The sequence below is a fragment of the Babylonia areolata genome, chromosome 19 (genome assembly GCF_041734735.1).
Source record: "Babylonia areolata isolate BAREFJ2019XMU chromosome 19, ASM4173473v1, whole genome shotgun sequence".
NCBI classification, from domain to species: Eukaryota; Metazoa; Mollusca; class Gastropoda; order Neogastropoda; family Buccinidae; genus Babylonia; species Babylonia areolata.
In genome coordinates this window covers 54,482,630-54,508,302 of record NC_134894.1, presented here as the reverse complement: position 1 = coordinate 54,508,302, position 25,673 = coordinate 54,482,630, and the positions used below count along the sequence as shown (strand labels likewise).

Below are 25,673 nucleotides of genomic sequence, written 5' to 3'. Positions count from 1 at the left end.
TGTCTCCATTGCAAAACGGCTCAGGAATTATTTCGTTTAGACAGGTCAGGGTGCAATTCTTCAGAACGCCAAAATACGAAAATGGGTCACAACTATGTACTAACATTGCCGTAAAATACGCCCCGAAATACAGGACATTAAAACACAGAATCGGGTAGAACAGTGGCATAACTGGCAGCGGAGGTTCCGAGTCGATCATGACGGACGGCAAAAGTCAAGTGTCGGAGTACCAGGGAAACGGCCTGTCCGATTCACTAAACCACGTAACATCGCGAACGGTAACTCTGTGTTACATAATATTTTCACCACGCTCGGCTCCGGGATCAAGCGTCCACAGTTGTCTGGATCAGAGCAAACTGGATCAGTATCGTTGAGTCGTGCACAGCAAGATGTCTGGTGATGTGCAGCCGAAAGGGTTCGATGTTGAGGAGCTATTAAATGTATCACCAGCAGAAAGGGCTAAACGGTTTGAAAAAGTAATCGAAGAGCACTTGCGACGATCAGATGCTGTCCCAGTCCACATCGAGGAAGACCACAATGATGTAATTTCTCTCTCTCGTCTCTTTGTCTCACTATTCCTCTCTCGCTCTCCAAAGTTCTTAGGCGTAGTGTGAAGGGGACGGTGTGAAGAATATGTAAGAAGTTGTTAATCCATTATTATCCGTATTTAACATGTTTTTGTGTACGCGAGGCTGTATGTGTCGAGTTCGTGATTTACCTTTGTGTGAATGTTGTGTGTGTGTGTTTCTCTGTGTGTGTCACCGTGTTTATGTGTGTCACTGTGTTCTGAACAGAGAGAGACAGAGAAAAGAAGCCAATCTCAGTCACAACAAAACCAGCCCATCAGAGACACTTCACTTGATCTTTTCGTCAGAACAGCATTGGATCAGTACCAAATTTGAACGATCAGTGGATTATTTTTTCAAATAGACATTTGAAAGCATCCAGAATAGTGTGTGTGTGTGTGTGTGCCCTTTTTATTTCTTTACTGATGACTGACTCCAAACCTAAACCCTGCTTTCAGAAATACATTATTTGTTGTACAACATGAAGACATTCATTTGTCAATCACCTATGGAGAAAAAGGAACTGAGACTTCTTTGGAGGTATTCATATTGTACTGGTAATGTTTTCCTTGACAGACTTAAGTTTTACTTCAGATTAAATCACTTCTGTCATAATTTTTCACTTTCACTCCATGCTTTGAGGTGGCTAAAAGGACTCAGGAATGGAGTGGCTTCTTGACAGCTGATGAGAATTTGGAGTTGTTGCAACAGACCCTGCTGGAAGCGAGTTACTGCAGCAGATGTAACGTAAAATTAGATTATGTCAGAACTAAACAATTCATGTTTTTGTTTTCATTCTTCAGTTTCTTTTCTTTTCTTCTTCTTCTTCTTCCCTTTTTTTAAATTTCTATTTTTGATATTATTTAATCCAGACTAAATCCCATTCATTAATTCAGTACAAACAGAATTTCTTCTCATCAAGTCAGACAAATTGATAAGCTTGATATTGCAGTTCTGGGGATTCTTTACTTCTGAATAGTTCTCAACTTGTCTCAGTATGTGAAAATAAAATTTGTTTTATTTGACCAGTTTACAAGTAACTGTATAATATTCCAGTACAAAAAAGTCACTGTTTTATAATGATCAGTGATAACAAGTATTGTATGTACATATATGTATGTTAAAATGTATTCATGCATTGTGTGTGTGTGTGTGTTTGTCAGTCACATTTTTGTGTGTGTATGTAACATTGATGTCCTGTGTTATGCAAACAAATGTGTTTTGTAAAGCACCTAGAGAGGATATCTGGACTGTGTGCTATGTAATCCATTATCATCAATATTATTATTATTATTGTGTTAAAAGCAATTGTGATTAATTTCTGTGTCTCTTTTTCAATTGTCATTAAACCAGGTGGTGCCTCACATTCACCGTGCCATCGGGTCTCGCCGCCTGCCCTTTTCAGGAATTCCTATGGTGCACTTTGATGCTCACCCAGATCTTCTGATTCCTCTTGACATGCATGCTGACAGTGTGTTTGACAAAGATCTGCTGTACAGGTAAGGAGGTTGTGATTATCAGTGCATTGTTGCTTTTACTGCTGTTGACCTTTGGCTGTCAGTGTCACTGTGTGTGGTGTGTGTATCACATCTGCATGAATTGCATGCATGTGTGTGGTTTCTGTGGTACCATTGCTTGTTGTTGTTTGTGTATGTGGTTCAATAATTTGGAAGTGTTGGCCTCTACAAGAGCTGGCAAGATGTTCCTACTTGCCATTACACTACGGAGGCCTGATGATTGTTTATACATGTTCTCTGGCTCTGTCTCATATTGAATTGAAATGATTACAAGAAAATGTTAAGAATTTGAAGAAAGATACATGTAGGTTTTACTTTTTTGCCCTTCTGAAGTGTAACTTTTTCTTATGAGATATAATCTAAAATTTACAATATCAACAATATTATTGCAGTCTGTGGATTTGCCTGTTCTTTATTCAATTTGATTTTGCTGTTGTTGCTGTTTTCTTTTTCTTTGAGTTCGATATTAGTGCCATGTATCTGAACCACGGATTCATAGATGGGGGCAGGTGGGTATAACTGCTGTGATTCGAAGAAAGTAATGTGGTGTCATAGATATTTTAGAGACTGAGAGGAGAGTTTGCTTGAAATGATATAGGAGGGTTATGAACCAGAAACTTGTATAATAGTTGTATCAGCACTTCTTTTTTCTACAAAGTGTAAGGTCTATTAATGTATTATCTTCATTATACTATTTATAGTTAAAGTGGTTTATGTGAACTATACAACCAAAGACAAAGTTCTTTTCTTTTTCCTCCAGTGAACTGAGTATTGAAAACTGGATTCTTCCTTTGGCCTACGCTGGACATATCAGTGAGATCTTCTGGTTGAAGCCACCATGGTCAGATCAAATCAGTGATGTTTATGACCTATGCTTCACTATTGGCAAACACAAGGAAAGTGGGAAAATCAGGTAAGAAAAATTATACTTTAATTTATTTTCAGTTTGTGAGTAAGTTTTGTAAATCTTGATCTGATTGTTGAGCTACACAGTAAGCAATGCAGATCACTGGAGTGTAGAGCTGACAATTTTTACTTGATTTGAAGTGACTTACAAGAGTATCTATTTTTCAGGCTGTCTCTGGACCTCCCATACTTCCTGTCAGATGCACTGTACGCTCCAGAATCTCATCTTACCGACACCAAGCAGGTGACATTACATGTCATAACTGTCACACCTGACAACTGGGGAACCGAAATGTCTGACTCCAAAGACCAGAGCGCTCACCTGTCATCTGCTCAGTCTGACAGTGACTGCAGCACAGAAGATGACACGGAGCGGTCAGTCACACCAGATACCTGTCACACTGTGGAATCAGTGCAGAGTTTAGAGAAATCACCTGCCAGTCTTGAAAATAGTGAGCAGTGTGGAACAGAGACGGCCTCTGATGCAGAACCACAAAGGAAATGCTCAAAGTCACAGACAGATATGGTTCTGAATCCCCCCAAAGCAAAAGTGCTGAAAACAGAGACTTGTGAAGACCCATCCAGCTGTCATGAAGCCGACCCTGTGGACAGTTCAGGTAGCAGAAAACTTAAAGTGGGTGAAGCATCTGCAGATAGTGTTAAAGGTGGTTGGTTATCCAAGATAAAACAGAAAATTGATGGACGGCCTTTCATTCTAGACATAGACATGGACTTCTTTTCCACAAAGGATCCATTCCAAAGTGAAGGTACACCTGAACAAAGAACCTTGCTGCAGCAGTTATTTGAGTTCAAACTGCCCACTGAGAAAACAGAAAAGGTGGGTGTATAATTTGAAATGTTTGTATTAGAAATCTAATTTTGTATTTGGTTAGTGTTAGTGCTATTCCTTTTTGGGGGGAATCAGTTTGTTAGCATTCCTGTCGAGTCCTTTCCAATTTTTTTTTTCTCCATACCTGTTGCAGAACATTTTTAGCAAAAAGTATCAACAGTTTCTTATTTTTGTGAATGACTGAATGCTTCCATATTCTGTCACGTTCTCTCAATTTCACAGAGAAATGCCAGTTGATATAACCAGCAGAGAGACAGATTATGTGGTAAGAGAAATAACTCTGGCATCCTTTTTCAGCATGTCACTCTCATCATCTTTCTGTATCAGTGTATGATATGATCATGCGTAAACAGCAGAAATAGGGAACATGTTACGTGTTCACAAGTCTTGTAAATAAAACCATGTGTGTGAATATTGTGTGACTACTGTGTGACTTCAGAAAAAACTGGAGTTCTGTGAGGAGCGGGAGGCACAGCTGGTAGAGCTGTTTGAAGTGTTCATGGAACTGAGTGAAAGACCTGACACTGTGCCCAAAGTGCAGAACCCAGAGAGGTACGTCACTTCAGGAGTTTCACACGCAGCACAGCTCTCTCTGTGTCTTTGAAAGCAGTGCTCTCTGGAATGTTTTCCCGCTTTCCTACCAGAACCAGGGTCATGAGAAAACACATCACATTTTTATATCAAATTTTCTGGTAATGTTTTGACACACTGACTGCTCCATGCTTTTACCTTTCCACAGTTGAGGCACTGCATAGTACCTTGTTGTAATATCACACAGGTGCACAGCAAATTGTGAAAATGATAGTCACCAGTTTAAAAAAAAAATCCAAACCTGCCAAAGGAGACCACAGTTTACCATAGGTCTCCTACCTTGTGCATGCAGACTGTGTGTATGTGTGGGGGTGGGGTGGGGGGTGGTTAAAATATAAACAGTTCTAAGTAAATATGTAGCTTCCTTCCAGGTATTTTTCATTTGAAATTCAAAATAGTTGTTAATTAAGAAGTATGGCACCTCTTGAGGTGGAGCTGTGAATACTCTAAGCAACACGACAGTTGAATCGCCATTGAGATTTACACAGACAGTGATTTTCTTTCTCTCTTAATTCCTGCAGGCAGAAGGTCCTGGAGCAGTTTGTCCAGCACATCCCAAAACCAGAGTCGGAAGAAGATGATCCGCCAGATCTGGAGATGCTGTACAGGGCGGGGTGCACCTTTGACGGCAGCCCACTGCCCCATCACGTCAGCTCTCAGCAACAGATTGATCAGCTGTTGGAGGAGACGGCCAAGGTCGTCAAGTCTTTACCGCACCCCACCATCGTTACCATGTCAAGGTAAGAAGTGGTATTATCAGTAAGCTGTCAATAGGAGGAAGGTGGCAGAATTGTTCAGGTACTCAGCTGCCAATATCGAGCGTTCATGAGGGTGTGGGTTCAAATCCCACTCTCTCCCTTGCTCCCAAGTTTAACTGGAAAATCAAACTGAGCATCTAGTCATTCAGATGAGATGATAAACTGAGGTCCCTTGTGCAGCACGCACTTGGCGTACTGAAAAAGAACCCATGGCAACAAGAGTATTGTCCTTTGGAAAAATGTAGAAATCCACTCTGATAGGTAGACAAATAGATATTTATATATATGAATGCACTTAAGGCCTGACCACACACATTGGGTTATGCTGCTGGTCAGGCATCTGCCTAGCAGATGTGGTGTAGTGTATATAGATTTGTCCGAACGCATTGACACCTCCTTGAGAAACTGAAACTGTCAATACTTTTCTCCAGACCTGCCATCTGCTATGTTTTGAGCGTAGCATGCTTGGCCTAGCTTTGTAATTACTGCGCTGCTAATGCTATGTTCACAGTAAAAAATAGCAAGGAGCAGGTAGTGATTTAACAGAAAGTAAATAAGTTGCTCTCTTGCTACCTTTAGTAAATCAATTGTTTTGTTCTTTTTCCTCTAAACTTTGATTCCCAGTCATAATACTGAGAAAAGATAAATGACAAAATCTTTTGTTCTGATTATTTTGTTTTGACATAGAGTTGCTTAAATTCTTAAATAATAAAAATGCCTCTGTCTAGTGAGGGGGTGTTAGGTCTCTATCTGAAAAGATTATTAGATGTGCTGACTGAGTATGCTATTTTCAGACTGCAACATGGATTGTTTTTTTTTGTTGTTGATTTAAAAAAACACAATTGAATGTGTATGGTTGGTTGGTTTGTTTTTGTTGTTGTTGTTTGTTTTTTACTTCGTTAAGTGTGTATCTATGTGAGTATGTCTTACTTGTTCAGTGATCCCCATAAAAAATTTCAGTACAACTGAGTATACATCAGTGTCTTAGTTGATCAGTCATCCCTTAACAAATTTTGACTCTGTTCCGTGTGTATATGTCATAGTCATAGTTGTTTGGTCATGCCTACAAGGAATTTCAACACTATTGGGTGTGTACATTTAGTTGTTCAGTCAACTGTCAAGCCTGTTTATTATGACAAAAGTAATGGTAATAACAGACTATGACATTTCAACAAATCTTGCCTGTTTATTATGACAAAAGTAATGGTAATAACAGACTATGACATTTCAACAAATCTTGTTGTTTTTCCCTAAATTAATCAATATAGTGAGTTTCTTGGATGTTAAAAAAACTGAATGAGACTGACGATAACAAATAATTTTGAAAACAATTTGTCTGTGTGATTTTTTTTTTTTTAAGCAAAAAAAACAAAACCTGACAGCTTAAGATAAAGCAGACACAAGTACTTATGTTTGTGTTAATGTGTGCATATAGGTGTATGTGTGTATATGTGTTCAGTAAAAATGTTTATCAACATTCAGTAATATTAAACAAAACTTATTACAAAAGTTATATATGAAAAAAAAATTGAATTTTACTGTAAATGTAAGTAACAAACTAGAATAAAAGGGCAAAACAATTTTGACACTGTTCAACCTCCTCCACTCTTCTCATCCATCTGAGAGGAAGTTTTCTTATCAGTTTATCTGGAATACTTTTCTGTCAAGAACAACAGACAGATGACAGGAGTTTGTTTCAACGGCAGTGCTATTTTGCATAACAGTTGTAATGTGAAGCTGGTCAAATAAAAATTATGTTCCAAGGAGTCTTTGTGAATAATAGGGAGAAATTTTAGATTTGGTCTTGAAGATTAAGGATATTAATGTTTTATTGTGTGTAATTTTATTACCACAAACACACACACGCACGCGCACACACACACACACACACACACACACACACACCATCTTTTGAATTTGAGAGGAACACATATAACTTTTTGTTGGGTTCCTTCTCACCTTGCTCTCCTATATAATGAATGGGCTGACAGGGCTGCAAGAAAAGGTGCAAAACACCAACAGGGAACCACAGACCTTTATGTGCCTTTGTCTGTACAAGAGGGGTACCGCTTACTAGAAAAAGCATCATGGACCAAAGTTAAGGAAGTATACCAGCAAAATGGCAAAGTTTTAAATAAAAGTATAAATAATATTCAACAACCGGAATCTATCAATCAATCAAATACATTCAGTAATTTATTCAGATTAAAGCAAATTCATACATTATCAAGCAGGATAAAGCTGAACGCTTTTACAACAAAGTTCAGCAGAGATGTTAAATGCATATGTGGAGAATCTATTTCAAGCAAACACATACTCTTTGAATGTCAGAGTCTGAAATCGTTTTTACCAAACTTCTCGGAAAATTCTTTTGAATGTATTTTTGACAATTTCAAGATCTTATCTGCTATTGCAAAAGGTTTGCTGCATAGTCCAATTGGACATTTGTTATAGTTGTTACAGTTGTTTGATGTTAGCGTTTCCTTCTATATTGTGCCTATGTCTCCCCTTTTAATGTCTTATTTTTTCCATTGCTCTGTATCTTTCACCACCACACACACACAAATACGCGCACACACACACACACACACAATCGTTCATCACCCTCTGCCCAATACCGTTCCCACCACCTTGCTCTGCCCTCCACCACCCCCCACACCCCTTTTTTTCTTTTTTTTTTTCATCTAATATCACTTAAAGTGGAAGATGTTAAACTGAAGACTACTACCACTACTACACACACACACACACACACACACACACACACACACCATACACACACACACACACACACACATGTGTAGTAAAGTTTGTCCTGAATACATGTTTTTGCAGATCAAGTCATGACGACTACTGCCCAAAGGACCAAGTTGAGATGATCCAGGAAAGCTTGATTGAGATTTTTTACGAAACTTACCCGGCGCTGCAAGTTCTGTAGGTTTGTACAAACAGAATCATCCCCTTGGAGAGCAGTTTGTCGTGAACTGTCAGTAAACAAACTGACCTTGTTCCCTCAGATAAAAAAACATGTTGAACACTTGGTTTGATCTTTGGTTTAAGTTTAAACAAGGGTAAAAAAAACAATGTGCTGGCAAAAATTTAGTGTGTTTCAGAAAAGCTATCAATATTATCCCAAAGATTGAGCATGTTTCAAAAAGGTTATCAATGTCATCCACAATGAACATTGTTTTTTTCTGAATGCGAGTCTTTCCTGACAGTCTCAGGTATTTTCATGACTTGTTTGTCTTTTTTTTTTCTTTGTGTGTGTTTTTGGGGGTTCTTTGTTGTTTTTTTTGCATGTTTATTTTTCCAGTGTATCCATTTTCATATGTTACAAGTGGTTTGGCTTCTATTTGTAATTCTTATGCTTGTTTTTTTTTTATGAGTTGTAGAATAACAAGGATTAGGCTTAACTTCAGCCTAAAACTGTTAATGTTTTTAAGATAAAGATTTGCACACTCTCTCTCTCTCTCTTCTCTCTCCATGTTTCTCTCCTTTTTTTTAATCTTTAACATAAAACATTTTAATTGCTTTAAAAAAAATTTTTTTAACACTTTATCAGTTTGTTGTACTGTAGTGCCATAGTGAAGTGATGGCCTAGAGGTAACGCGTCCGCCTTGGAAGTGAGAGAATCTGAGTGCGCTGGTTCGAATCACGGTTCAGCCGCCGATATTTTCTCCCCCTCCACTAGACCTTGAGTGGTGGTCTGGACGCTGGTCATTTGGATGAGACGATAAACCGAGGTCCCGTGTGCAGCATGCATTTAGCGCACGTAAAAGAACCCACGGCAACAAAAGGGTTGTTCCTGGCAAAATTCTGTAGAAAAATCCACTTCAATAGGAAAAACAAATAAAACTACACGCTGGAAAAAATACAAAAAAATGGGTGGCGCTGTAGTGTAGCGACGTGCTCTCCCTGGGGAGAGCAGCCCGAATTTCACACAGAGAAATCTGATGTGATAAAAAGAAATACAAATACAAATAGTACCTTTTGCTCAATGTTGCATTTCCTCCTTTCATTTCAGTCTTTGTGAGAAGCGTAGTTTGCTTTTTCATCTCAGGCTCAACAAAAGGCTCAGACCATGATCATGTAAGCTGAATGGAAATGATCTGATGAGCAGTTAAAATTTTCTGTTACATGTGGAGATTGTTTTATTTTTACATTAGTGTTTTACTTTTACGTTAGTTTTTAATTGTATAATTTATCTTTGACAGAAAGCATTGACTGACATTGAACAACTGCAAGTTCACAAGACACCAAGTGGTGGCCTTCATAATAAACAGTGTGGTAGTAAAATTAAATAGATAGTTAGATAAGTAAAATACCGAGGGTGCCGAGTCGAATCGAGTACACAGAATGTAAGAATACAATACAGACAAGCCGCATGCAGCAAAATAAGGCCAAATGAATACGCTTAATAGCCAAAAAAAGTGTAAGACGAGACAGAGCGTAAACCTGACAAGATGGCGTGGAGAGCCTTGGTCACAGAATGATTCAGCGCTTATAGCTTTTAGAGGCGTTTGATTGGCTGAGAGCGGACCGGGGCAAGATTGCTCGTCTTTTCACTGTTAGCCGTGCGAAATTTGGCCAAGCAGAGCAAACCGATAAGCCTAGTTTGCATCAGTTTGACATAGTAAGTATATGTAACACCAAACATGGAGTATAATACAAACTCCTCCTATTTTACTCAATCAATTTGAAAGAAAAGGTGTCAGAACATGCAGGGGGGGGTGGGGGGGGGGGGGGGGTGAGAGCTCTTGGATTATTTGTTTTGTTGTTGTTGTTTTAAACCTAAGACAATAAGGGGTTTATTGGGTTTGTAATGTTCTGACCGACATATCATTCATTCATTTATTGCCAAGTCTCTCTCTGGGTCTCTCTCTCTCTCTCTCTCTCTCTCTCTCTCTCTCTCTCTGTGATCTTCATTACATATATTATTAACCAATACATAAAAGTCATCTGTATTTTTATTTTTATCTTTTCAAGTGTGTTTTCAGTTTTAGTATGTATTCACACATGTCTACATACATTCTATGTGTATAGCTGCCACAGTGTCAGTCAGTATTATCTGTGCTTCTGAATCTGTGTCAGTCGATCACCTGTAATTTTGTATGTTGTTTTTTTTCCAATGTTTTTATTCCTAACATAATTTTGCTTTTATCATTTGTTATTGTGCAGTGTAGACTATTTTCACTTTCGTCTTTTTCATTTATCTGTAGACCCAGTTCAGGGTGAGGGCTGGATCTGAAATAAGCATACCAGTGCTTATGTATGAATACTCCTATATTGAAAAATAAAGATTTGAAAATTACGATTTTTTTTTCTTTTCTTGTTCCCTCTCTCTCTCTCTCTCTCTCTCTTTCTCTCTCCCTCTCTTTGAAACTCCACTCTTCTCTCTCTCTCTCTCTCTCTCTCTCTCTCTCTCTTATGACAGTTTCTTTCTTCATTTCTACAAACTGGAACAAGTTTGGCAAGTATTTTCCTGCTGTTTAATTATACAGACCTCTGTTATTTGAGTTGTACATTGTGAACCTCACTATTATTAAGCCAATGTTCATATCACATTATGAATCACCCCACATTATGCCAATATTCACATTACATAGAAGATATGGCTATGATGGCTTTGACATATCTGTCGAGCAGCTGTTGGAATACTTTTTGAGGAGTGTCTCAGACATAGCTAATTTCCAGACCAGATACCACCTCCCCCAGGGTGGACAGAATTCATGGCACAGTATGGAAAGAAAAGGAACTGTCTATTTCTGTTGTCCTGCAAACCACCAAATCAGAATCACACTTTTTTGTGTGTGGTTGCTTCCCTTGGCATACCTGACTATGCATGTTTCGATCAATGCCCATTCAACAAGAAATCAGTAGCACAGAGTCTACTTCTCTCTGAATTCTCCTGTCGTGTCTGACACACGTGTAGGCAGGCAGGTCATCTGCTGATGTAGGTCTTCATGTGGGGACATAGACCAGTTCTTGAGGGACAAGGTCGTCCACAGACGCTGCATGAAATGGAGTCCTGCAAGGATGGGCCCTGTTTTCTCCAATTCCTCTTTTCCTGGATGGCGGCTGCTCTGTTAATCTCAAATGTCTTTGTGCCCTGGCTACACTGTTGCTTTCATTGTGTTCTTAACAGAGTACTCATGCACTAAAAGCATGCAGACCATCATGACTCACAACTGAATCATACATACCGGGGTACACACATAAAAAGACATGGAGTGACTGCAGAAATTCAGAAGCATCATGACTCGCAACTGAATCATACATACCGGGGTACACACATAACAAGACATGGAGTGACTGCAGAAATTCAGAAGCATTGGTGTGTGAGATAATGACCCAGAAACAATCACACAGGGCAAGGAGGTAGGGTCAGAAGTGAACCTGACAAAGTCAAATGCGTATCTCCATGTGTGAGGAAGAGGGTGCCCTCAGTATTGAAAGGTTATTAATTCTTGATGTGTAAGTCTTAGACCTGCCTAATGGAAGTTTCACTGTCTGTCAATGGTCAGAGGCACAGTGGTTGACTCCAGCTGCACTTTAATAACACTTTAAAAAGCAAATGTGACATCGAAGTGTACAAAATGCATAATCTTTGGTGACCTGAAAGATCACTAAATACTAAATTGTGTTTATGGTTGTTTTGGCTTGTCAAAATGCAAAGGGATTTGAAAGGCACAATTAAGAAACAGTGTCACTGTTGTCAAAACATCCTCTCTCTCTCTTCCACTTAGTTCTTGCATGTATGTGCTCACTTGCTCACATGTGGTTTGCGTGTATTCTAACTGGGTAAAAAATTGTGTGAGTGTGTTTTAAATCTGAACATGATTCATTCATCCCAGTTCTTATTTATAACAGTTGACATAAATCCACAACTAGCTTTAAATGCAGCAAACATATGTCTCTAGCACTAACTGATTATCATATATGTGGGTTTGAGACAAAAAAAAAAAAAGATCTAACCTTTTTACAGTCAAACTGGGACCTTTTGGTTGAACATAATTTCTGACAATGACAGCTCAAACACGCTCCGATTTATATTATTAAAAGAAATCAAATTAACAAACACAAAATGTTCATGAATGTCATTTCTTATAAAAAATAAAAAAAAAAAAATAAAAAAAAATCATACAAAATAAATCCTCAGAAACTGCAACTTGCAATCCCCTAACAAAGTAGAGTTGGAGCACATACAATCCGCAAATGACAGAGAAACCGCTGCACTATTTTAATCTGGCATGCTGCATCTGGAAGCAGCGTTTTTCATCTGTATTGTGACTGTCTCTGAAGATAAACATCTTCCTGTCCTTCTGCCAGAAACTGAACCTGAAACACGCATCAAGGTAAACCTTAGGGTCACTTCTTCATTTTCACTACTACAGTTTATAAAAGTACAGTTGTACCAGTGTTTATCATGTGGTATGATTTTTGTATGTCACAATAATAAACATTTATCTACATGAAGGGCAATACTTACAAGTACTCCTAAAATGATGTATGGACTAGGAAAATAAAGAATGAGAGAAAATGAAATATTCACTACATAGTGAAAAATACTTTAAAAACACCCCATTAATTAAGACATCTTCAATCTTTACACAGTAGTGATACTTCTCAACTGATCATGTGGCACAGATTTGCATATAAAACAGATTTTCATCCAGAAAATACACTCTATACATGTCATCCACACTATACATACTTCACTAATCTCTCTGTCTCTGTCTGTCTGTCTGTCTGTCTCTCTCTCTCTAGTCTCACACACACACACACACAACACATAAATACCCCATGACATTCCATCAATCTCATTGTTTTCTCTCTCTCTCTCTACACACACACACACATAGATACATATATGTGTGTGTGTATTGAAGAACACACACACACACACACAAACACACACACACTTCACACTTCATATACAATACGGACATAATAAATTAACATTTTTAATCTCATTCATCCGCATACAAAGTGTTCCCCTACACTAAGTGATACTGAATACAATAATTTCTCTCTCAGAGATCCATATCAAACTACTCCTGTATCTTGTCACTCACTTTGTCAATCTCCTCCCCGAGAGACTTCAAGGTGCCCTCCACCAGCACCACCTGCTGGGAGGCCGCCTGGAACTCCTCCTGTAGCCGACGGCACTCCCCGGCGTACTCCTCCTTGTGCTCCCGCAGCCCTCGCAGCTGTTCCTGCAGTTCCTGGACCTGGCGCTCCAGGGAGGACTCCTCCTTCTCAATGGCCTTCACCTGCAATGCAGAGAGGGTGTGGGTTGGAATCGCGCTGTGGCCCTTTCAGAGTTTTTGACTCACTTGTGTAAACAAAGTGAGTCTATGTTTTAACCCGGTGTTCGGTTGTCTGTGTGTGTGTGTGTGTGTGTGTCCGTGGTAAACTTTAACATTGACATTTTCTCTGCAAATACTTTGTCAGTTGACACCAAATTAGGCATAAAAATAGGAAAAATTCAGTTCTTTCTAGTCATCTTGTTTAAAACAATATTGCACCTCTGGGATGGGCACAAAAAAATAAAAAATGAAGCCTAATTATATGCAAACTTCATTTACTGTTATATTTATATTTTTTGTATTCTCTAAACTTGGCACTTTGATCTGATATTCTGACCCAACAACAAGAGCAGTCATTATTATCATTTTTTGTTCAAACAGGAACTTCTTTTGCTAAGCATGGAAGTTTTATTTATTTTGCAAACGTTTTGGTGCAATAGTAAAAAAAGGGAAAGTATTCTGTAATTAATGCTAGGGGACTTAATTCGAATCTGGTTAGGATTTTTTTTTTTTTTTTTTTTTTTTAATGCAAAGCTTCATAATAACAAATACAGAACACATTTTAATGATTAGATTTTTTTTAAGTGCATCACAAGTGAGTCTTGAAGGCCTTGCCTCTCTTCTTGTTGTCGTTCTTGTCGTTTTATAATGATATTCTTATAACACACTACAGGAAGAAGATGGCAGAATGGGTAAGATGCTCAGTTGCCAATATAGAGAGCCTGTGAGGGTGTGGGTTTGAATCCCGCTCTCGCTCTTTCTCCCAAGTTTGACTGGAAAATCAAACTGAGCGTCAGGTTTTTTTTTGGATGAGATGATAAACCAAGGTCCCATGTGCAGCACCCACTGAAAAAGGACCCATGGCAATGAGAGTGTTGTCCTCTGATGGCAAAAACTATGTAAAAAGAAATCCACTCTGATAGGTACACAAATATATAAGCATGCACTCAAGGCCTGACTAAATGCATGTTGGGTCATGTTGCTGGTCAGGCATCTGCCTGTAGCAGGTGTGGTGTAGCGTGTGTGTATTTTTTTTTTTCTTTTTTTTTTTTTTTCTTTTTTTATCAAAACACAGATTTCTCTGTGTGAAATTTTGGCTCCTCTCCCCAGGGAGAGCGTGTCGCTACACTACAGCACCACCCATTTTTTTTGTATTTTTTCCTGCGTGCAGTTTGATTGGTTTTTCCTATCGAAGTGGATTTTTCTACAGAATTTTGCCAGGAACAACCCTTTTGTTGCCGTGGGTTCTTTTACGTGCGCTAAGTGCATGCTGCACACGGGACCTCGGTTTATCGTCTCATCCGAATGACTAGCGTCCAGACCACCACTCAAGGTCTAGTGGAGGGGGAGAAAATAGCAGCAGCTGAGCCGTGATTCGAACCAGCGCGCTCAGATTCTCTCGCTTCCTAGGCGGACGCGTTACCCCTAGGCTATCATTCCACATAATATATATGGATTTGTCCGAACTCAGTGACGCCTCCTTGAGAAAGAGAAAGTGAAAGTTCACCTGCTTCTCTGCCCGCTTCACCTTGGCGCCCACCTGGTCCCTCTCCTTCCTGCAGGCCTGGGCCTCCCCCTGCAGTGTGGCCTGTCTCTCCTGAAGGCTGTGTAGCTGGGAGGAGTAATTGACTAGGGGAGGGGGGGGGAAAAAACAAAACAGCAACATGTGCTTGTTCAATGTGTTCAACCCAGTAGGGAGAAAGATTTGTATGCATGTGTGTATGGGTGACTTTTGCAAGAATGAATGAAAACGCTTGCATGCCACCGTTGTGGTATGTCACTAAGCGTACATAGTGCACACGCAAAAGTATGTGCATATTATATGCATGCATACATACAAAAATATGTGTCCGCAGGGAACACACACACACACACACACACACACACACACACACACACACACATCTATATCTCTGTCTCTGTCTCTGCCTCTCTCTCTCTCTCTCTCTCTCTATATATATATATATATATATATATACTAATGCAGACACAGACACATTCTACATCATAGCAGATATATATACATGTATACACTAATGCAGACATAGACACATTCTACATAATACTCCCATCCTTTTCCATTTAAACTGAACAACTGAAAAAGTGAAGTAAAACAAGAGCAGGAACTCATTTTTCAAAGATAAAAATTAAAGGATGACTTTAAAAAAATTTTTTTAAAAAGACAAGAGAAAGTACTGCTGAAAAGAAACCAAAACTATTTTAATGCAAACATTTTTTTTCAAGAATAGAAAAAAAAAAATTTAAATGATTTAAAAAACAACAACAAAGATCACATGTATCACATGTATACACATAGCTCCTCACCATCAGAATACTTGGAAGTTGTTTTTGGCGGTATCACTGGCAGCCCGCTCTCCCTCTCCCTCTCCCTCCCCTGTGCCGGGGCCGGAAGAGAATGAGAGGAAGAGGTCGTGCCCTGGTGACCCTTCCGGTGGAACTCTTGGATAATGTGCTGCAGCATGATATTCATGGTGAGGGACCTGACGCGCGTACCGCACAGTCGGCAACACGTGTGCGAGGTGGAGCAGCGCTTGCAGACCGTGTGTCCGCAGGGAACCAGCAACATGGGGACGTGGGCAGGGGTGGCCTGAGACAATGCAGAGTGAAACTAGCTGAATCATGCAATGTGTACATGTGTACATGTAGGTATAATGTGTTCATGGGCACGGGTGGCCTGAGACAATGCAGAGTGAAACTAGCTGAATCATGAATTGTGTACATGTGTACATGTAGGTATAATGTGTTCATGGGCATCGGTGGCCTGAGACAATGCAGAGTGAAACTAGCTGAATCATGCAATGTGTACATGTGTACATGTAGGTATAATGTGTTCATGGGCAGGGTTGGCCTGAGACAATGCAGAGTGAAACTTCTTCTGTAATGGGTGGATGGATTGCAACGAAGCTGAATCATGCAATGTGTACATGTGTACATGTAGGTATAATGTGTTCATGGGCATGGGTGACCTGAGACAATACAGAGTGAAACTTCTTCTGCGACAGGTGGATGGATTGTAATGAAGCTGAATCATGCGTTGCTTCGATGTGAACATGTAGGTATAATGTGTTCTTTGGAAGGGGTGGCCTCAAACAATACTGTAACAGTGGACAGATGCAACGAAGCTAAATCATGAACTGTGTAGGTGTGTGTACATGTAGGTATAATGTGCTCATTGGAAGGGTAAGCAGAAGTGACCTAAGACAAATTCAGTACAGAGTGAAACTTCTTCTGTAAAGGTGGATGGATGCAATAAAGCTGAATCATGAATTGTGTATGTGTGAGCACTTGGCTACATTTGTATCACATGTATGCACGCATACACAGGTAATGTGTGTACCTGTTAATCTCTTGGGTCTCTTAGTCTGGATGTTGTATCAACATGACCTCTTGTTTATTTTTTTAAAAGACTCTGGTTTATTTTTTTTGGTTTTGTTTGATCTGTCAGAGCTCTGAACAGGCATAAAGATGGACTTACAATACAAACATAAAAAAGCAGAAAATGAAAATCATCTCACCATGAGACTGGAGCAGAATGGACACCGATGGCAGCTGACATCAACAGATGTATCGTTGTCATTATCAGTGCCTTCACTGCCCTCTGCCTTATGGCCACTCTGTCTTGCAGGCGATCCCTGCACAAACGTCTTTTCTTGTTTCAACCTGTGATCTACTGCTTCAGCTCCCTCATTATAAAATCTGGCACCGTTGCTGTGTTTAATTCCAAGATCTTTCTTCACTTTGGCTGCGATGCTGTCTGCCAAGTTATCAAACTCTGCCGGAGAGAGAGGGTAGCTCCTGCTTGAATTCCGTAGAGAAGAAACACCACTAGAAGATGGAGCAGATATCTCTTTGTGAAAATGGTTGTTGCTGTTGTGGGTTCCAGAAAAGTACTCTTCCTTGCTGGACACCAAGCTGGAATCAGTGTCATTTTTGCTATCGTCTCCTGGTTTGCGTGACTGAAGCCAGGCACCGAACCCATGCTTGACTTTAACATTCAGTTTGTCGGATACTTCAGATGCCAGATGCTGTGAAGAGTTGTGGTGAACTCTGAGAATGTCAGCACCCTGAGGTGTGTGTTCCATGGAATCCCTCCTGTTGGCAGCCTTGGCCACTGTGGTGAAATAACAGAAGTGTGATTAACTGATTTGATCCTACTGAAAACATCTCCATTTTGATATTTAGCACACTTGCATTTATCAACAACATACTCAGGGAATGTGCATGAGTGCAAACACACCCACACCCACACACATGTGCATATAATTATACACATAGCACACCCAAACACACACACACACACACACACACACACACACACACACACACACACACACACACACCCCTATGTACATATATCCAGACTCACAATCTCTTCCTATCTGTTATATCAAACAGTACTTTCAGCAATTTGGGGAGAATGTGTGTGTGTGTGTGTGTGTGTGTGTGTGTGTGTGTGTGTGTGTGTGTTGTTGTGTTTTGGGAGTTTTTGTCACCAAAATGAATCTCTGTAATATGAATTCTCTCACAACATTTTCTGTATGAAAAAGGTTGACCAAAGCTTACAGCCACAACACACATACCTAAACAACAGTTGTACACATAATCATTTAGAAATTCATAAGTAAAAAAAAACAAAACAAAAAAAACAACAAGTGTTGCAAATAGAATATAGTCCACCTGAAGAAGAAAAGTGCTCTCCATTGGCCAGTGTCTCTCCCAAGACCGGCTCATTATTTGTATTCAAATGTTCATCTCTTTGTCGCATCCAGTTCTTCTGTCTTTGCTGGATTTCTTTAACCTGCAAAGAAATTGATTACACAAATTAATAAAGTCAATTAACAGAATCTGCTATGGTGCTTGATTAGACACAAAATGTCTCTTTCCCTTTCTTTATCTACCCACATGGTCTTGCGAAGAAACTCAGTAGAAAACAAAATACCATGTACAAAGCATTAATGCACTTTCTGATTAACAAAGCTGGGTTCATTGGAATGTATACTGACACTAAATTAAACATATATACATACTTATATATATATATATATATATATATGTGTGTGTGTGTGTGTGTGTGTGTGTGTGTGTGTGTGTAGAGAGAGAGAGAGACATACATACATACATACATACATGGGTTCGTGGTGGATAAACCTGATAAAGTACTATAACTCCTTCAAAACATGTTTCACCGATCAAAGCACTTTGGGCTGGAAACAGGAGACAGATTAAGACCATATACTCATCTTCTACCTACATTAAACAAAACACACACACACACACACACACACAAATCTGCTGCTTGTCTACAAAGTATCCTCTCTTCCGCCACAAAACCGAATGCCCGGTTCCTGGGAGGGGGTTCCGGGGGGGGGCCGCTGTAAGCAGTTACACAATGAGAATCAAAGCTTCAGAAGATGATTGGGCTTGTTGGTTCTAACTTTCGGCGAGTGTGGCTGAGTCGTTTTACCTTTTCAGCGATTTGTTCTTTCTTTGCTGCGTTTCCTTTCATTGGTTTTGTCTTTGGCGGAGGCATGGTGTCGATTTGTAAGACCCTCTTCACTAAACTGTGTTGTAAAAAGTGGTTGTTCACATTATTCACATCACATGGCCGACATATTGGAATCCAATGTAAATAGTAACTTTGGCAAGGGAAATCACTCCGAGTTACCTTGTTCGAGATGCACGTTTAGTTGCTGAGCGGCTTCCACCAGTCTTGAACTTTCTCCCACACCCTAGTCACACCAACGAATCAATCCTCATCCCTCACATGTTACGTACCCGCTATCTGACTCGCTTGCTCTTTAGTCACGAGAGACCTTTACAAAAGTATTGTTTTTCTTCTGCCTCATTGTGTTATTATGTCTTTTTCCAAAATGCAAAAAAAGAAAAAAGAAAAAAAAAGAGACAATACCTGAACACGTGAAAGACATCATTGAATTGCCAATGAGAAGTCTTGTTGTTTATTTTGTTTGTTCGTGGTGCTTTTTTGGATTGTTGTGGTTTTTTGGTTTGGGTTGGTTTTATTTGGTTTTTTGTTGGGGGGGGGGGGGGGGGGGGGGGCAGGGGGGGTAGTTTGTTTTTTTGGGTTTTTGTTGTTGTTGTTGTTGTTTTGTTTGTTTTTTGTTGTTGTTTTTTTTAGGAGGGGGGAGAGAGGGGGCGCAGGGGCGGGGAGGGGTGTGTGTGTGTGTGTGTGTGTGTGTTGGGGAGTGAGGGTGGGGTTCTTCTTTTTGTTGTTGTTGATCTTTTGTTTGTTGTTGTTGACAATTCAGCTTAAGACAACAAAAGCTGCTACAGTGTACTGACTTATTACCTTGAAGAAAAAGACTCTATTTTATTCCACTTGTTTTAATTTCTCTTATTCTTATTGTCACTCATTCCATATTCAATCAATCAATTTTGAACAACAGTCCCTGCAAGAAATAATACAAAAGTATCATCAACTCAGCAGCATACACTTTTCATGAATAACATATAACAGCTGTCCACATGTGCTTGTATCAGTGCTAAAAACACAGGAGAAAGAAAACTTTCACACACACACTCACTACACATGTTGAAGGTAGCAATGTTTGAGCTGTACTGAATGAAGCAGGCAGATTTTTCCCCCATTATTTTGTGTGTGCATGTGTACAAATTAAAAAAAAATAAAGAAAACACCCAGTAATTTATCTTTTCCAATATTTTATTGAGGCAGTTTATTAACAGGTAGGCATGCATATGTTTCTATAAAAAGGTCTGATCCAAAACAAAACTTCAACATAGACAAAATAATTCAGTCAAGACAATAAAACAGGTCACCATAAAAGAAGAAAAAGAAAAATATACTAGAAACATACTGCTAAACACCAGCCGACCAAAACGTAACCGCATTACACTCACAAATGATATCGTTCTGCAATACTTTCAATCTTTATTTCCATAACCCTTTGTTACAACAGGCTCACAGAGAGAAATGATTCAATAAGTTAAGACTTCTATTCTGATTTATTAAGGGTGGATATTTTGCCAGTCTCACAGATGAATTTCAGTCCAGTCCCATTTGTGCCATAGCCCTTGTTTGTGCATTTTCACATTTAAGATCCAAACTTGCTACCCTAAAGGTCCTGTAATCTATGTACACATACATAAATTCATCTGATCCCTCTCCCTCTCACCCCCCAGTCCACCTGCCAGATAAGAGTAACAGAATTGTAATCCATATTTATGTTCAACACAATATGGATTTATATACAAACCAGCTTGTGGTTACTGAACTGTAATCCTGGATTATGTTCAACAGATAATAGATGCATTTACAAATATATGCAGCTTGCATTACCCCCAGCACAGAATATGCCTACCTGATTGTGAGGCAAAATGTGGTTTTGCACAGTAAAAACCAAAATAAAATAATGTCATGTGGAATTGCTGCCCTTGAGTAGAGAAGACAACTGACAGTTACCAGCACATAGGTATTAATCACTCAAACCCACTAACAGCCCAACATGCTTTACTGAACCATGATCACTACATCCAAAACAGATTTAAATCACAATTGTGTATTCCAGGGGAAAAAAAATGTTTATCCAAAGACTATCAGCTCAAATTATTGACAGTTAACCTACTGTAAAACAGAAATAACTTTCTTTTCTTTTTTTTAATACAGCACCACCAGAATGCTTCAAAAGGACATCAAAACAATACTGGTTTCATAAAAAAAATTCCAACTGATAATCAAAATAGTTGAATATAAATACCATGAAATACAATAAGACGGCATCTTTATTCTCATCAAGACTGTGTAAAATTCAAATTCAGAAAATGGATAAAACATCACTGAAATAATATGAATAATTTACATGTGTACAAAACAACAAATAATATTGATGTACAACATAGGAAAACAGACTGTGATGTCAAGTCATCAAAACTAATTCAAAATTCCCTGATTATACATGAAACAAAATAATATTTTGAAATATTGAACAAAACCCTTCAATTACTTCAGCAGAAATTTTATTTGTGTTCTGTCAAGTCAAAACAAAACAAAAAAAAACTGAAAAAAGTTTTATCATGTCACCAAATAAAAGGAATCAGTTTTGCTGTTTTGCGGACATAGTCCTGATATGCTGGGTCCCCTCCCCACTTTTTCTGTCCGTAGGTTTCCAGCATGGGGATACCACTGACATTGATGAGGAGGAAGGAAAGGAAGAGAGGGGAAACCACACTGAGGTGTTCCCAGCCAGACAGGACTGAGGAGGCTGAAACGTACAGTCCACTCCACATCAGGATCTCACCAAAGTAGTTGGGATGTCGGCTGATGCTCCAGAGTCCTTCACTGATGAATTTGCCCTGTGCATGAAAAAGGACAGGTGTCCTGCTGTTACCATTCAGTGCAAGCTGAAATGTGAACTATTACCTTTTGTAAATTTGGTCTACAGGGTTCTTTCTTTTTCTTTTTTTAAAATCAAGATATGTGAACTATAATCTTCTGTTCTGCATACATCACACGCACGCACGCGCGCGCACACACACACACGCGCACTCACGCACACACACACACCCACTCCTGTGCATACACAGTTCTGGATGCAAGCCAACTCAACAACACTACACTTTCCACTTTCAGTTCTTAACACACCACACTGTTTTCTCCACTTACAGTGTTTTCTGGATTCGCCTTGAAGCGCGATTTCTGGTAGTCAGCCACAGTTTCAAACAGAAATCCCACGCCCCACATGCCCCAGCCCAGGTAGTCTCTTGCTGACAGTGGGCTGTCTTCTTTTTTGCTGTTCAGCAGCAGGGTAGGCAGCAAAGTTGACAACACCCAGACTCCTGGAAAGCACAGTTTCTGATAATGCTTACTGTCACAGCTATTACAGCAAGCAGAAATGGGGAAAGAGAAGCAGACAGATGATGACTGTTTTCAAATCAACAGTGTTCATGAACTGTAATTGTGCTATGAATGATTGTTTGTTATTTGAATTTTGTTGAGAATTTTCTTGAGAATTGTTGTACCTTTAATTGTTATATCTAGTTTGTGAAGCGCCGTGAGTCTCTGTGAGGGAACAGCGCTATAGAAGAGCACTTCATTATTATTATCATTTGGATGGGTACAGTGGTAAGAGACTTTTCCATCGGTGAACACTTCATGTTTACTTCTTGGAGAGTGGCAACATTCACTGGCAACTGTATGTGAATCCAGTTCTCTTGCATCTAAATAGAATGAAGAGAACATGACCATGCGTAAAAAAAAATACAACCAAAGAGAAACTGTCCTGAATTCAAACTAATTCTAACTGATACCCCATTTATTCTGGATCGCAAAACCCAGATTTGATCACAGCCTAAACCCACATGTACATATAAAAATAATAATTGTTTCTGTTCATGCTTAAGGGTGGTTGCATGTGTACTTTGAGCACTGAACCTGTAGGGTGTGTGTCTGTATGCCTGTCATCAACACATGTCTGTCAGTGACACTGATTCATATACTGATAACAAATGAAAACATGCACATATGAGATATACATATTTGTACAAGTTCATATGTCTAGTTTGCTTATAAAAAGTGGTCATTGCCAATACACCTGAGAAAAAGTATGTTCAAGTGGTGCTGTCCATACTGATTCCTGAAAAAGACAACTGACTGCTCTTTACCTTGCAATGACCAATAGACAAAGAAAACACCAGGTCTGTCCCGCACGTTGTTAAAGCGTCTATCCACACCATCATGTTGTATTCGACTGAACAGATACGTCCCTAGCCTGCAAGTGAGAACAAATACATAAAATTCTCAGATAATAAGTAAAACAAGTTTACTCCAATCATACTGTAATAAACCCAGAAAAAAAATTGAATAAATGAACAGTCACAAAAAGTTATAAACCAATGAGCTGTAAAAATTTTTTTTTAAAACAACTGATAATAAAACAAAATAAATAATAATATCACAACATTAATAAACTATATTCCTTTACCTCTTCAGCCTTTTAATCTGATATCATAACCAGAACAAATATTCATTTCATTCTGTGACAATCTGTCTGATATCAACACCTCCTTCCCCTCAAAAACAAAAAAAATAATTAATTGAAAAATATTGTAATTACTAACGTAATAATACTGGCTTGCACAGGACAGGAATGTCAGACCCCTGCCCTAGTTGGGTCACGGTTAAATATGTGTAATTAAATACTGTATTAATGAAAGGCATAACAGAAATATACGTGTCATCAGTGGGCCTGTACTTTCAGAATGATATTGTGCAGCCCCATTTTAATTCCACAGCAACGTTCTAAAAATGCCTCACACAAAAATTGTAACAGAGGGGATCAAGAAAGATAATCTGCTGCAGCCATTTTCACCATGTTCCAACTGTTCAGTTAAAAAATTCAATACATTAGCACTCTGGATCTTCTTTTTTATTCTTTTTTTTTTCCTCAGAGAAGCTGATATGTTAATCCTTTTCCTTCTGGTGTTATTTATACAGCTGTGACCTTGTTCCTTGTTCATTACACTTCATTCGTTCTACTGTTCGATCTCGGTTAAAGCATTACCTTTCACAGGACCTTTATAATTTCACAACTTAGTTGAAAAGACTTTAATAATGAGTTGAAGCTGACAGACATTGTGGGTTGTTGCAGCTGACTGCACAAAATTATTTCTGTTTTGTTTTGCTTTCCTTTTTTTTTCTCTCTCTCTCTCTCTCCTTCCGATGAGGTATTATTTCATTATGTGGACAAAATGGCAATGTGTATTCACCTGGCAGCCCATGCCATGACCAGTCCAGTCTGGATCTTCTGCCGTGTGTGGTACGTGCCACCCCATCTCAGTGACTGCAGTGCCAGGGCAAAGAATGTGCTGGAACCTGCAAGTTATAGCAATGACTGAAATTCATTATCACTATCATGATGACAGGATAATAATCATGATTATGTCTATGAGTATTATTATGTTATTATCATCATCATTACTATCATTATTGTTATTCTTGGTGGTATGTCATGTCTGACAATGATGCCAATGCACTTTCAAGTATTTTTCAGTGTGGACTCATACACCTACTTGGGCATCCACAGTGAGGGCAGGGAAACTGTCCAGGTTCCTTGGGCATTGCTCCCTCTACCTTCTTCTTCTTGCAGGCATCAGTGATGCTGCTATGGTGGTTCTTTTCAAAGTTGTCATGTGCATGCTTTGCTATTATCAATATTATCATGGTTGTTGATGCTATGTGTGTATACCTACATATTCATCTTACAGAACAATAACACACAACTTATCGTATTTGTATATATTACTTTATGTTGACATATCCCATAACGTTAAAAATATCATGCAAAATGTGTGCATCTTTTGCAGTTAATTCCAGCAGGCAATGCTGTCCTGAATCTTCAGAATGGTTAGAAAAGCAAGGGACCACAATGCATCCGGCAATGAAAAGTTATATTAGGACCAAAGACTGTCGTCAAAATACATGTGCACCAATTGGGCAATGAGAAAAATGTACATATCAAGCGGGCCCACAGAGAAACAGACATATGTGCCATCAGAATAAACAATGTAGCAGTTATGGAAATGATCCTCATTCCTATTCTTAATCCGGTCATGATTCCAGAAGTCACAAGTTCAAGAGAAAAGATAAAAATATGTAAAGTTTACTTCAGACAGAAGTGCTACAATTCCACTGATATTTTCTAAAAGCTCACTAATGGAAATATATATTGATGAGTTGATGTTTTCTAATCTGTTTTGTTGGTTGTTGTTTTCAAAAGATTTTATAATAGTGAAGAACATTCCAAATTTTTTCAATTAAAAAAAAAAGGAAAAAAAATGAAGAAAAATATATCCTTTGTTTTTCGTTTCAATTGTCGTATGATGGCGCGAAGAAAATTGTGAAAATGTGCTAGCACATTTCACATACCCAAAGGGTACTTGTCTTGGAACTATATGTGCATGGAGCAGTGTGTGTGTGTGTGTTTGAGGGGGACAGGGGGATGGGGGGGGGGGGGGGGAGAGAGAGAGAGAGAGAGAGAAAGAGCGAGAGAGAAAGAGTTTAAACTTGAGTATTGACATATGTAATGTATATATACAAAATCTACATCATAATACATGATTGATATTTTACTAACACTGTCATTCACAAATTCTTCAGCATCATTCGCTGACAAGAACCAGGC

The 25,673-nt window shown here is 39.0% G+C and overlaps 3 protein-coding genes across 3 annotated transcripts in view; 1 reads left to right on the top strand and 2 right to left on the bottom strand.

Annotated features, from left to right (window-relative positions):
- The first annotated feature begins 311 nt into the window (after positions 1 to 311).
- On the top strand, positions 312 to 12,303 carry LOC143293858 (UPF0489 protein C5orf22 homolog). Its single transcript, XM_076605158.1, has 7 exons — positions 312 to 542; positions 1,920 to 2,065; positions 2,844 to 2,996; positions 3,158 to 3,827; positions 4,279 to 4,391; positions 4,952 to 5,170; positions 8,024 to 12,303. The coding sequence occupies exons 1-7, from the start codon at positions 390 to 392 to the stop codon at positions 8,124 to 8,126; spliced, it is 1,557 nt and encodes a 518-aa protein (XP_076461273.1). The 5' UTR covers positions 312 to 389; the 3' UTR covers positions 8,127 to 12,303.
- Positions 12,304 to 12,311: 8 nt separating this feature from the next.
- Positions 12,312 to 19,125, bottom strand: LOC143293859 (uncharacterized). The gene is made up of 7 exons (XM_076605159.1): positions 18,983 to 19,125; positions 18,196 to 18,316; positions 17,034 to 17,629; positions 15,823 to 16,105; positions 15,005 to 15,126; positions 13,264 to 13,461; positions 12,312 to 12,526 (listed from the first exon to the last, which is right to left on the bottom strand). The coding sequence occupies exons 1-7, from the start codon at positions 19,046 to 19,048 to the stop codon at positions 12,464 to 12,466; spliced, it is 1,449 nt and encodes a 482-aa protein (XP_076461274.1). The 5' UTR covers positions 19,049 to 19,125; the 3' UTR covers positions 12,312 to 12,463.
- Positions 19,126 to 20,200: 1,075 nt separating this feature from the next.
- The window catches only part of LOC143294365 (uncharacterized), a 6,333-nt gene continuing 860 nt past the window's right edge, over positions 20,201 to 25,673 (bottom strand). Inside the window, exons 2-5 of the mRNA XM_076605830.1 lie at positions 24,259 to 24,364; positions 23,155 to 23,261; positions 22,157 to 22,329; positions 20,201 to 21,846 (exon numbers count right to left, since the gene is read on the bottom strand). Coding sequence (XP_076461945.1) covers positions 21,571 to 21,846; positions 22,157 to 22,329; positions 23,155 to 23,261; positions 24,259 to 24,364 — 662 coding nt within the window. The 3' untranslated portion in view covers positions 20,201 to 21,570. The remainder of the gene's footprint in view (positions 21,847 to 22,156; positions 22,330 to 23,154; positions 23,262 to 24,258; positions 24,365 to 25,673) is intronic.

Bases quoted from the DNA above. Each gene is read 5' to 3' on its own strand.
- LOC143293859 (XM_076605159.1), bottom strand. From the start codon at position 19,048: ATGCCTCCGCCAAAGACAAAACCAATGAAAGGAAACGCAGCAAAGAAA. The intron at 18,317-18,982 runs GTAAAACGACTC...ATTTCTTTGCAG, and splicing joins AAGAACAAATCGCTGAAAAG to GTTAAAGAAATCCAGCAAAG. The intron at 17,630-18,195 runs GTGGACTATATT...ATTTCACCACAG, and splicing joins AGAGCACTTTTCTTCTTCAG to TGGCCAAGGCTGCCAACAGG.
- LOC143293858 (XM_076605158.1), top strand. From the start codon at position 390: ATGTCTGGTGATGTGCAGCCGAAAGGGTTCGATGTTGAGGAGCTATTA. The intron at 543-1,919 runs GTAATTTCTCTC...TCATTAAACCAG, and splicing joins TCGAGGAAGACCACAATGAT to GTGGTGCCTCACATTCACCG. The intron at 5,171-8,023 runs GTAAGAAGTGGT...ATGTTTTTGCAG, and splicing joins ACCATCGTTACCATGTCAAG to ATCAAGTCATGACGACTACT.